At 42.0% G+C, this 13,779-nt stretch overlaps 1 protein-coding gene across 2 annotated transcripts; it reads left to right on the plus strand.

Moving 5' to 3' along the window:
• The first annotated feature begins 6,653 nt into the window (after nucleotides 1-6,653).
• Nucleotides 6,654-12,115, plus strand: lig4 (ligase IV, DNA, ATP-dependent). 2 transcript variants are annotated; one of them, XM_051427986.1, is made up of 3 exons: nucleotides 6,654-6,747; nucleotides 8,084-10,203; nucleotides 10,805-12,115. In XM_051427986.1, exons 2-3 carry the CDS (start codon nucleotides 8,141-8,143, stop codon nucleotides 11,472-11,474), a joined length of 2,733 nt encoding a protein of 910 aa, XP_051283946.1. In that variant the 5' UTR covers nucleotides 6,654-6,747; nucleotides 8,084-8,140; the 3' UTR covers nucleotides 11,475-12,115. The 2 variants fall into 2 exon arrangements, with proteins under 2 accessions (XP_051283946.1, XP_051283947.1); XM_051427987.1 differs by having other exon boundaries at nucleotides 8,133-10,203.
• The last annotated feature ends 1,664 nt before the right edge of the window (nucleotides 12,116-13,779 follow it).

The following is a 13,779-nucleotide window of genomic DNA, read 5'->3' on the forward strand; positions in this document are numbered from 1 at the left end:
GTGCCTCAGATTGGCACCACACACTGAGGGCACACTAAGTCCTGGCCTGAGGAAAACAAAAACACGGCACAAACGCTGAGAAATAAACAACACAAAAGGGAGCAGATCTGTGATTTAATGGTCCCTGCAGGCACGTTAAATGCAGCGTTAGAGAAATCAATCCTGCCCTGTCGTTAAAATTTCAAAGGAGCATAAATGATCTGAATTGATGCCTTTGTGGTGAAACAGCAGTGGGGTTGTATGCTGTTTTTGTTGTTGTATTGTTTCACTGTGAAAGAATAAAGGCAATAGATTAATAAAGGTAAACGACCTGGCAGGAATGTAACTACACTGAACAAGACGGTTCAAAGCTCATGTAACTGTATTTTAGATCAAACTTCACAGCTTACTCTCTTGGCACCATTCCCTCGGTTTGAATCAAAGTTGACCCCTGTGCCCAACAAGATGCTCCCTCAGAACATTGCCCTGTCATTAATTTCAATCTTATGTAAAGAGTTGTTTTTGAGCCGAGCTCCATATCTTAAGGCAGGGCCGGTGATAACACAACGTTGCATAAGACGTATCACAGGACGCTGTCTTGTTGTGTTCTCCTTGATCGCTGATGCAGGATGTGTTTAGCTTCTTGATGGACATGTTAACAGTTAACAGCAATCCATCAGGGCGGGAGCAGTTAGCTCAGAGAGCTCTATCAGTCAGTTCAAAGAGTTCAAAGACAACGTTTGGATAATGAAAGTGCAATGGACAACAATTACAGTAATCACAATGTTCAGAAAAACAGTGTGATCGATAATATGAGTTTACTGGAAGTGATGCCTGGCAATATAAATGTCAACACTGCAAGTGTTTGTTTCAGGTTCAGAGTCTTTATATGAGAACACGTTGAGTGAGCGACTGTGAGGCTTTGTTTATGTGACCATGGTATGAATCTGAATGTGAGTGACTGTGTGATGATGCACAATATTTCATTGTAGATAATATATAGATAGATAATTGATATTTTAAAACCCAGATATGTGAATAAACCTGTTATTCACATGGTCAAAATGCTAACTGGTTGTCTTTAAAAGTTGAGAAATATAGAAAGAAATATATACTAAAGAATATATAAAGTATATGGTGTGTATTTACAGGATTATCCATTACATCCTTCCTGCTTAAGCCAGCCACACACAGACTTTAGGTGACGAAAGCTCATTTGGATAAACATATATACAATAGTATTCCATGTTTATTTAGAAGACAGGTATGTCTTGTTTGCACATGATAGGCTTCACAATGACTCATTCAGGTTTCAGCTGTCAAATAAATAAAGGCACTGAATGGTAAGTTTAAAAGTGGTGAATAGATAGATTAATGTTTAACAATTACAGTATGTTTAGATGGGAGCCTGCTTGCTGCTGAGTTTAGAGCTAACAAACAATTATTAACATATAACAATATAACAGTTATTTTCTTGATTAACTGATTAGAATAGTAAAAAAATTAAAGCTTAAACTTAAAACTGGTTAAGCAATGTTCCTCTATTGGACGTGTCAGGACTGCAGCAGTTATTTAATGTAATTACCACATTTAAGATGAGAGGTAAGGCTTTACTGAAATATAAAGTTGTGTATCATACACATACACATTATACAGCAAAGTCTTTTATATAGCATTTAGCATTTATGTAGGAGATGTAAGAGGCCCAAAAATGGAGCCCTGAGGCACACCACATCCAAGAGCATAAGAAGAAATATATCTCCCATTTAAGATGACCAATTCCTTCTATGATAAGTAAGTGGGAAACCAATCAAATGCAGATCCTGATGTGTCAGCTGAGGGCTTAAATTAATATCATGATGGCGTGATCACTGGTGTCAAAAGCAGCACTTAAATTTAACACCATCAAAATGGTCAACTGCCAATCTAGTAAAGCTTAGGTGTCAGTGGAAAGAAGCGTGGGTGAGAGTTTATGGCATTAAGCCGACACGTCCCCCACACACACACACACACACACACACACCCACACACCCACACACGAATCCACCAGGCCGATTATGGACCCAACAACAGTCTTTATTGTTTTCCATATCTTAATTAGCCCCAATGACACCTGAGCCTGTCTAGATTGGAGCTCATTTAACTGGGCGTAGTGATATCTGAAGATAATAACACACACAAGGAGCAGAGGAAAATAATAAAACATTTAAAATGACTAATTACAATTTCACACTGCATTAACTTTGGTTAAAAATCAGTAAACTCATTGGTTCAACCTACCTATAACTTACACGTTTGCTTTTTTTTAATTAGATCCTCATAATCTAACCCCGACCTTCTTTCTTTTTAAGTCCATCTGCTTCACTTTATTACCACAGGGACTGTTATCTCACGCTTTAACCCAAACCAAGGCCGGGTCAGGGTCACCCACGGCTGCCACGGCGACCTCTGCACAGGTCAGCTGTCTGTCCGGTGAGTTTGATGAAAACAGAGAACGGTCAGGGATTTCATCAGAAATTCAATTTCATAACAACAGAGAGAGAGAGAGAGAGAGAGAGAGAGCTGTTATGACACAGCATGTTATGACAGAGAGTGAAAGGGGGGAGACAGACAGACAGCTATTAAACAGGTATTTAAAGAGGGCAGATCGCTGTGTGGAATGGCAGTGATGTGTGAAGCTGATCTAATTTTAGTTGAGGGTCACTGGGTACTGTCTGGCTCGCCCTGCCAGCTGAAAAAAAAAAAAAAAAGCCTAGCACAATATTTTGTGGTCTGAAATTTAGGTGAACAGGATCTCCTTGTCCTCATCTTTTCTGGCATTTGTGTGAGATTATGTGGTGAGGAGTTCAATCGTGCCTTGAGGCAGCCGTGCATCAAAAGCGGCTTTGGCTAGTGAGCAGGTTTTTTGTTTGTTTTTTCACTCTGTTTATAAAACAACTGCAGGGAACACACATTAGGCACCGTATGATTGGGAACATACCGTACTGAAAACACACTGTATCTTTGTTTGTCGATAATGTATGTCAGCTTTAGCGTTTTGGCCATCATTGGCAGCTGGTGCGCAATACTTGATACCAAACATACATACAACATACCGTACTTCATTTTACATATTCTATACAGAATTTAACAGAATAAGATAAGGTACACCTTTAGAGGGGATATTTAGGTGTTGCAGCAGCACAAAATTAGAAACACAAGTAGAGATAAACAGAGAAAAAGTAAGAAACCAATAAATATATAAAAGAGAAGAATATAAATATTTAAAAAAATGATAGAATGATGAGAATGATGTGGAATGATAGAGGATCACATGTGAGATGTTATATTACATCTAGAGTAATATGATACAAACTACTATAACAGCTTACATAATAATATAATATAATATAATATAATATAATATAATATAATATAATATAATATTTGAGCTACAATCCACAGCTCAATGATATTAAAGCTTGGTTTCATTAAGTTGGAGGACATTGGATCCTACATTTCCCATCATGCAACCCAATAGTTTCTCTTCTCTACATCTTTTCTGGTCAAGCATTTTTCAGACCTCGAGCTCCAAGTTCACAACACAATTTTTGTTACAAACTTGACGCCTCAAGCCCATGACCCTGATGACATCACTGTGACATCATCAGGGTTATTTTCTCATACTTGCCTCGGCCCTCCCTCCGGAGCCACAGAATACATTATACAGCTGTTTTCACCGGCCGAGAAGTCCACCTCATGACTAGTAAACTGATCTGCATGTGTAAACTGAGTGGGGCTTTTAAAGTCCTTCTCGACTCTTCTGCTTCTAGTTATTTCCGTCTCCCTCGTGCGTAATCTAATAAGGAAAGTCTCCACCGGCTGGATTCACTGCATCAGTGTCCATTAGGAAAAGTTGTACAATCGGAGTAAATAATCAATGGGAACCTCTTTGGCAAACAATGTGTCATCAGTCAGCAGGGAAGAGGAAGTGTTTACGACTGTCTCTGCAGTCACACATCACCAACAGCTCACTCTGAATGAGGTGACTGATGCACCGCTTAATGCCAAAATCTCACTCAGTCCTACACCAACACAAAATACACCAAACCCCCTTCCTCCTCCTCCCTCCTCCTCCTCCCTTTCCTCTCCATCCTGGTGCGAGCTGGTCATGCCACGGAAGCAGTGACGTCAGTTGTTTACTGTCTTATAGGCTGCAGCTCGTTGTAGTGCAGCAGCACATCCAGCAGGGCTTATGTAACCCCACTGCCTGACAGCATGACAGGCCGTTTACTGCGGAGTGTGAGCAGGGGGTTGGGGGGTGTGTGTGGGGGTCTTACGCTGCAGCCTGCACGCCATCACCCACTCCCACTTAAGCACAGGCAACCACACACTGTATGCAGACATACGGTGTAAACAGCCAGTCAGTTATAGCTCTCCTACCCCGCTGCACTGCATTGTGTGTGAAGTGAAAACACAGTGGGTTCACTGCTGGAGCACATAGTAGCTCCAAATGGACCTCCTCCCTGCCCACACATATCCCAGGATCCTCCACTGCAGCAGCAGCAGTAAACAACTCTGGCTGGCTGTGACTCAGGGCTCAGAGCTGTGCAGACACTCCTGCACAGACACACATCGCCCCCTGATGGCGACAGAAAGCAATGAACAACAGCAGAACTGTGTTGCTGATAAGTGAGGAGTCTATTTTATTTTTCACTCTAGACTGGACTTCTATTCTTACAAAGGCATCACTTTTATCAAAAAATAATATTCACTGAGGGAAACAACAAACAAATTCTAGATCAAATGCGACCCTGTGATTTCACTTTGTTTTTTAAAGAAAGGATTGATACATGCCAACAAATTGTGTTTACTTTGGCAATATTTGATACCAAACTCAGGGTTTATGACACACTATAATATAGTTGTATGCAAGTTTAAAGTCATTTTAAAGCGCTTATTAATTAATACACAGTATTTTTCAAGTATAACTTTTCCTATGAAGACCTATATTATTAAAACTGTGTTTTATATCTATATTTGTCGTTCATTATCTGTTTATTTAGAGTTACAGTTCTTATAAAAAGCATTAAAAAAACTAAATGCAGTCGTGTTCTTGATATCTTCCTGTCTCGAAGCTGTTGTTTTTTGTTTTTTGTATCTTTTATGTGTGCTTTCTCCATTGTAGCAGTCAAATAAATAATCAGTGACATGCTTTATTGATCCCTGTAGGGAAATCTCTACTCCCACACACACACAGGTCAAAGGTCAGAGTCACTGACTGAGCAGCACCTCAGGCCTGGAAGAGATTCTCTCTCAAAGACACTGAAGCTGCAAATAAATGATTAAACTACACGCAATAACTCAACCAGTCAGATAAATCCCTTTTGAGTGTCAGTATTTGTGGAATCTACGTCGGTACAAGCCTCAGATACTTTCGATCGGGAACAAAACATCACTGGAATGATTTGGCATCACTTTACAAGTAACAGCGTGTACTTGGAATTACCCCAGCAAACACCTACTGATGTGAGTGTCAAAACAAGTTTGTAATGGAAACAGAGCGCAAGGTTAAAAGGCGTGAAGCTGTTATCCAAACATGCGCAGGAAACAAATACGCTTGTGCAACCTTAAATGACCGAATCTTTACATGTCAGCAGACTAAAACATTACATTCAGGTCAAATATGTCAGTATTTAGGTACATATAACAACCTTTTGTCCTTTGTTAACGCATGAAACCAATTAAAGTGTTATTAGAGGCATCAAGGTGCCAGAAAAATGTCCAAACCCTTTACTGGCAGCTGAGAGCGACGCTGAAAGAGTCATTAACACTTGTCCAAAATGTTCTCCTCTGTCTCCTGACACATCTTTTCTTTTTCTGCTGAGTCTCGGCTGATTTTGATTTCGCCGTACGGAAGGAGTCACACCTTCTCGTTCCCAAATGCCACTTGTTGTTTTCACAGTTTGCACTTGGAGGAGACCCGTGTGAAGATCGGGAGACCGTGGAAACTCCACTCAGAGGGCCGAGACCCAAAACCAGGACTATTTACTCCCTAGAAGGGTTATATAAGATGATTTTAATGGCTTAATTATACAGTATTTGTTTGTTATAAATGATCCCAGGCCCTTATCTGGCTTATCCTCCAATACAAAATGACTGTCATATTTATTGTCAAGTCACCGCCACTGCTTTAATGACTGAGTCAGATTTTAAGTTAAGATAATTCTACGTCTGATCCAAATGGGCCTAACATAATCATTGGAGTGAAGAGAAACGCCCTCTTATGGTCAACAAGTACGCATTCCTGTCTTTTACTACCATTACTACTGTCACACTGATGGTGAACGACCTCACTGACTGCAGCGCCTCAGTGTCGCCCTCTGCTGGTGGACAGAAGAGCAACAATATTATGTCTACAGGGAATGTGCACGCTTTTTAAAATGTTTGTTTTAATGTGACATTAAATCAGAAACACTTTCCTTCTTGCTGCTTTTAATTAAAAACATCAGCACAATATTTATAAGACAACATGTACTTTGAGCAGAATTTTAAATGTCCAAATAAGACGTTTAAAATATACAAAAAGTGTCAATTTCAAGTGTGAAACTTGAGCTTAATTAATATTAAAGGTTGAAACACAAATTGTGTCCGAAAACACTGTAAGGGAACAAAGGTTCCGCTCTTGTTTCCAGGGGAAGGTTTTCCGTGGAGGTTCCTCCAGGAGGGAGGAGGAAGTGTTCAAAATGTAGCTCACTGTGAGGAGTCTGACAGAATAAAAAGAGAAAGGTAAGTTAACCCTCAACTCAAATTTATATATATCTTTATTTATTGTTCCTGGAGAATAACACTTCCGGCCTCGGAGGTCTGTTTTCAAAATGAAAGCGCGACAAACATTAAACGCTTAATTCATTCACTTTTTGTTGTGTGGACAGAATATAAGATTAAGAACACAAAAACACACTTAAACATTGCCTTGTTCGCCGTAACTTATGTGGACAGACATATCTGTACAACACAGTCGTCATGTGACCACAGAAACTCTTATTTTGAAAATGAACTCAGTCGGCAGTAGTTTTCTGTTAGACAGCTATAAATGTTAGTAAATACTTTAAACCTATAATTAGTGGCTAATAATCGGTAAAAGAGTGTTTACTTCATGTGAATTTTAAATATTATATACAGATATAGTTTGTTTAAGTCTGCTGTTCAGATTAAAACCGCCCTTGTTGTTTTCAGACATGTCAGAACATGTCAGGATCAGTAATCTGCATCTCAGGGGTACATTTATTAGAAAGAAAGGCCATTTTAAATGGGTAATATGCACATTAAAACACTAAAAACGTACTATGGTTGTTCGATTTCTTTCTTAATCACTGCTTTCAGCTTTGTATTGTCTTATAAATGGGATGAGTAGATATATTTTATAGCCTTCTTTAGAAAAGGTGCAGCGGCACAAAAGAGCTGTAAGCAAACTATTGAGGTCATATACATACTACATGGGGCACATTCTGCCTCTCTCTACATGTTAACAAATCTCCATGTTATGTTTGCATTATAATCTATCAACCACATTTAAGATGGGTCATTTGTCTGACGAAAACAAAAATCATATTATTTTATTTTTCAGACTAATTGCATCAGAAAATGTTGCAAAACATATTTATGGCTTCCTTCCTATTACATGTGGGGACTGTGATGTGCTGCAGATTTACAGCCAGTCTTTATTTAATATGACTTCTCAATGTCACAAACCATTTCGCCTGATGAAGGCCTGGCACCGAAACGTTACAAATAAATGTGTTATCACAAGTTCGACTCCCGTGCACCTGTCTCATGGTGCAAATGCAAAATGTTCCTCTGTTCCGACTAATTTCATCTGCCAGAGAGAAAATTATTTGACCAGTGCAAATCACTCATTGATAATCTGATTATATTATCAGTCGTAGCCTGTAATTGACATGCTTGTAGGGCTACAACTATCAATTAATTAATTTATTTTATTGTGGAAATTTAAAACACCAATAATAAAGATGTGTTAACACTTAATGCAGATATTTAAATCTTAAAACTGAGCTTTTTCATTCAAAACATATCCCAAATCACATGTGAACTATTTCTAAAGGGCATCATTGATCTACTCGGCTGTTCTTTACCTTTGCTGGGTGCTACAGATTTCATCATGGAGGGAACTTCCAAAAGCGCTGCGGCAGGTCAGCCCTCTGTTGCTGCTCAGGTTCCCTTCCTTCACCTGTGTACCACTTTAGAGAAAATCCAGAAGTCTAAACTCCGTCCAGATAAATCCAAGATTCTTGGGGATTTCATTGGTTCATGGAGAAAGTTTCACTCTGCCCTCCACAAAGACAACCCCAAAACAACAGACTCTTTCTACCAAGCTATGCGCCTCATAGTCCCCCCCTTCGAACGAGAGCGTATGGCGTATGGCATCAAAGAGAGCATGCTGGCTAAACTCTACATCGACGTATTGGGCCTCCCAAAGAATGGCCCAGAAGCCAATAAACTGCTGAACTACCGCGCTCCGACTACATCCCAAGGAGAAGCCGGAGACTTTGCCGGCATGGCGTACTTTGTGCTGAAGAAACGGTGCACTAGTCAGGGAAACCTCAGCATCAAAGAAGTCAATGACTTTCTGGACTCTGTGGCCATCAACAACGGAAGCAAGCAGAAGGACCTCGTGAGAAAGAGTCTGCTGCACCTCATCACCCAGAGCTCGGCTCTCGAGCAGAAATGGCTCATCAGGATGATTCTGAAGGACATGAAGCTTGGGATCAGCAAAGAAACTGTTCTCCAAGTCTTCCACCCAGATGCTAATGACCTCTACAATGTCAACACGGACTTAAACAAGGTGTGCCAGCAGCTCCACGATCCCTCCGTGTCTTTAAGCGACGTCTCTATCGGACTGTTCTCTGCTTTCAAGCCTATGCTGGCAGCCGTGGCCAACATCCGCGGTGTGGAGAAACAGATGGGAAACAGCCCTTTTTACATCCAGACCAAGCTGGATGGCGAGCGTATACAGCTGCACAAAGACGGGGACGTGTACAAGTACTTTAGCCGAAATGCCTTCGAATACACGCAGCAGTTTGGAGCATCCCCACTGGAGGGCTCACTGACGCCTTACATCCACAACGTTTTCAATAGCCACGTCGTAAACTGCATCCTGGACGGTGAGATGATGGCGTACAACCCAACCACAGAGACCTTCATGCAGAAGGGGAGCAAATTCGACATCAAGAGACTCATGGACGACTCTGAGTTACAGACGTGCTTCTGCGTGTTTGACGTTTTGTTAGTCAACGACCAGAAGCTCGGAAAGACAACGCTGGAGAAACGCTACGAGACCCTTCAGACAGTTTTAACTCCGGTTAAGGGAAGGATTCACCTGGTGCCAAAGACTGATGCCCGAACCATGCAGGAGGTGGTGAACGCCCTCAATGACGCTATCGACAGCAGAGAAGAGGGGATCATGGTGAAGGATCCTTCATCCATCTACAAACCTGACAAGCGAGGAGAAGGATGGCTGAAAATAAAGCCAGAATATGTGGATGGCTTGATGGATGAGCTCGACCTGCTGATTGTTGGTGGCTACTGGGGGAAAGGGAGACGAGGTGGTATGATGTCCCATTTCTTATGTGCTGTTGCCGAGGCTCCAAAGCCTGGCGAGAAACCCTCAGTTTTCCACACACTCTGCCGCATCGGCTCCGGCTACACCATGAAGGAGTTGTACGAACTCGGTTTGAAGCTGGCCAAGCACTGGAAAGTCTATCGGAAAAATGACCCGCCAGCATCCATCTTGTGTGGAACCGAGAAACCAGAAGTCTACATCGAACCCTGCAACTCCGTCATCATCCAGGTCAAGGCGGCCGAAATAGTGGGGAGCGACATGTATAAGACCAACTGCACCCTGCGCTTCCCCAGGATCGAGAAGATCCGTGACGACAAGGAGTGGCACCAGTGCATGACTCTGGCCGAGCTGGATCAGTTCCGCAGTAAGGCGTCTGGGAAACTCGCCTCGCGACACGTTCGCATCGATGATGACGAACCGCAAAAGAAGAAACGCAAGCAGCCAGCCAAACCCAAGAAGGTGGTCGGGATTGTCGACCACTTTAAGCCTCAGGACCTCTCTGGGGTTACCAAGGAGACGGATATGTTTGAGGATGTGGAGTTCTGTATCCTGAATGGCACGGAGGATCACTCCAAGGCTGAACTGGAAAAGGGCGTGGCCAGGTAACACGACATCTATAAAAAATCCTTTTGTGTTGCATTTAAGACAGTAATTGTTCATATATATATATATATATATATATATATATATATATATATATATATATATATAATGAGGATGATTGGCCATTTGGGAGCAGTGGGAACAAGCAGCACTGACATATTGTTACCTTTTTAGGTTTATTTGGCTAACATGAATGCAAACACTTGCTTATTTACACATACAGCAGACATAGAGCAACATTAGCTGTCATTTTCAGTCATGTTTGTGTCCACCTGATCAATGTAAGACCAATATTCACTCTCCTTGTAGCTCTGTTTTGGTCTCCACCAACTCCTGATATCTGGCTCTTTAGCTGCTAAATGCTCCACTATGTTCACCAGCTAGTTGTGAACTTTGTTTGTCTGCTGTTGGGTGCCGGAAACCAAAACAACGAGCTGAAAGACACTAAAACGCTCAGTAGAACTGAGAGGAACTGCAGAGTCCGACAAATAACGAATGAATACGAGTCAAATGTTTTAATTATAAGAGGAAGATTATGTTAAAAACGCTTTAAAGTATCCTGTCACAAATAACCGACCACTGATGTCATCTTCTCATTAGGTGTGGCGGTATCGTGGTTCAGAACCCAGGACGGGACACCTACTGCGTGATCGTCGGCGTGGAGAACATACGCGTGAAGAACCTGATTTCCTCTGACCAGCATGACGTGGTGTGGGCCGCCTGGCTGCTGGAGTGCCTGAGCCAGAAAGAGGTGGTCCCGTGGCAACCGCGTCACATGATCCACATGACGCCCTCCACCAGAGAGCACTTTGCCAAAGAGTACGACGGCTACGGCGACAGCTACTTTGTGGACACCGACGAGCAGCAGCTGCGGGAGGTGTTCGGCCGGATCGGCAGCTCGGATGCGTCCGCGGCCGTGAACGTCTGCCAGGTGGAGCAGCGTTACGGCTGGGAGGACCTTCCCACCAGCTTGTTCAGACCCTTCACGGTTTACATGGACAGCTACGCCGAGATAGGAGACCCAAAAACCACCATACCTGCCACCTGTTTGGACATCAGGGCGCTGGAGTTTCGCTACCATGGAGGGACGGTGGTGCAGAAGTTAGAGGAGGGGGTCTCTCATGTCGTTATCGCAGAAGAAACGAGACTCCTGGATCTGAGGACTCTGAGGCGCCGCTTTAGGAAGAAGTTTAAGATCGTAAGAGACTCGTGGGTGACGGATTCAATCAAAGAAGGGTATCTGATGAATGACGCTGACTACTTAGTTTGAGGAGTGATGTGTACAGTAGTTGAGTTGACACTGGAGAAGAAAACTCTCTTTTAGCTTGCATTTTAATTAATTCTTAATAAAATTGGGAATAAACTATTTAATAAAAGTAAAAAAATGAAGATCCCAGACAGTCAAAATAAGCATTACGGGTCGAGGAAAGCAATGTGATTTAAATTTAGGGATGTTACGTCTCAAGGGTTTCATGCAAAACCTTATGAGTTTTATTTTTATCTTCTTAATGAGGGATTAAGGCTGCTTGTTATTTTGTATATTAGTTTTAAATTGATAGGCTGCTGTGAAACTCAGGAAGACAATGATTGGTTTTTTAGTTTTGAAAGTGAGAATTGCATTATGAAGTATTCAAATGTGGAAGCTAATTTATCTCTTCTCACATTTTTAGCTGTGCTGTTATCAATATATTTTACGGAAAGGAAAAGAAGGTTTCGACTTGACCAAAACTGAAGGGTTTAATCTTAAAAACTGCTAGAATTTTTGGGGGAATATGAGGCTTTTTTTGATACAAAAAATGTGGATTATTGTGCTAAGCAGTTAGCCCTCCTCTGTGCCATTGTGCTTTTTATGTCTGTTTACCTACACATTAAATACAACTCTTAATAAATATAATATAACTGCTTTAAAAATTGGTAATTAACTGAAATGGGGCGTCTGCGTGAAGGGATGGCCTTTGCCTCGGCTCTTCAGCGTGCAGTCAGCTGGCAGAGAGAGACTGAGGGACACCACGGGGGTACGTTAAAACCGGTTCAGCTCAAGGCCCTCCAACAAAGATGTCTTCATGTTTTCCTGTCTTCAAAAATGTCACCAATGTGCCTAGGGATTTATTGATATGTTATAACCTTCACTACCGTCGCCTCTGGGGTGCGGGTAGCTGCCTGTGGTGTCCTGGGCATTGTTGTGCGTAAATGCCGCATGAATACATTGTCAAAGTGAAAGTGATGAGGCACCTGTTCCTAATCATATACTGGGAATAATGGCTCTTATTGACATGTTGTAGTGTTCCCTGTAGGGTTCGGATTTTCACGCCACTGTTCAAAGTCATTGAAGTTTTAGCTCGGCAGTTAGCCGCTGTTTTAGCTAAGGCAAGAGATCTCTCGGAATCAACACAAAAGCATGAAAATGATTTTAATTATTACTAAAATAAAACATTACAGGGCCTCAGTAAGCATTCTGTAACCCCTCGCCCACTCTGAACTATTTCCAGGTGATGCAGAGTGAGTGTTTGACTGACAGGCTTTAATTAGAGGTACTCAACTAGTGCTTATTCCAGTGTGGCTTTGTGCATGTGATGCATTTTATCCCTGCAGCACGTCCGTTGTTCATGAAAAGGTCCAACTGCCTGTACTCTGAAAGGACGCGCAGGAACAGATTATCAGTGCTAAAGGATCCGAGCAGCCGCTGAAAGCTAGCTTTGCAGTAATACTGTGTCCTAATGGGATAAATGCTCTAATTAGGCCTGGCGGTGGCTGTTGGAGAGATGGAACCGGCGAGCGCGCTGGACAAGAGCAAGAAACAAATGGTTTGGAAACGACCCCTAGACAAGCAGCGGCTGCATGCACTCAGCTGAAATAAATCAGCTCCTGTAGAGACCAAACAGAGGCTCGTGGCTGCAGGGGAGGTTTGTCTGCAGCAATTAGCGCCGGCCCACCCTCAAATGAAGGGAATTCAATCAACAACAACAAAGAATTGAGCTCCTTTTTTGTGCCTTGTAAATATGTGTTCATAAAGTTCATAAATATTTATATGTATTTGACCACAGTGGTCGATAAAAGTCTGTTTTCTCCATCACATCTTCACCCAACTGTGAATTAAAGTGTCTAGCACGTTTTCAAAAAGGCTCCCATTTGCTTCAAGGCAAAACATATTTAAGAGAGAAATAGATTGTTTTTTTCCCAGCCCTCTTTTCCACCGCGGAGGACTGGAGCCACTGGTGATAACTGGCTGCGCGGGCAGGTGCAGATTGAACAAATAAGATGCAGCATTAGTAAGATTTCGAGGTGTTTGTTGTGTTACCTTCAGACAGAGCCAAGCTAACTGTCTTAAGCTCGAGAGCGGTATCAATCATCTCATCTATTTCTGGGGAATAAAACAAATAAGTTTCCCCAAAATGGCAAAGTATTCCCTTTAAAACGAAACAACCCCTCGTCGTCGGTTGGAGGCAGTTGAACTAAACAGGCCTGAAGAGGTCAAATCGTCCTGTAATTCAGGAAAATAGTAAAAATAAATAAATAAGAAAAAACGAGAGAGTATAAATGCAGAAAGTTTTATCTGTTTTATCCCTCAGACTCAT

This window comes from Dicentrarchus labrax, unplaced genomic scaffold, assembly GCF_905237075.1.
Source record: "Dicentrarchus labrax unplaced genomic scaffold, dlabrax2021, whole genome shotgun sequence".
Lineage (NCBI taxonomy): Eukaryota > Metazoa > Chordata > Actinopteri > Moronidae > Dicentrarchus > Dicentrarchus labrax.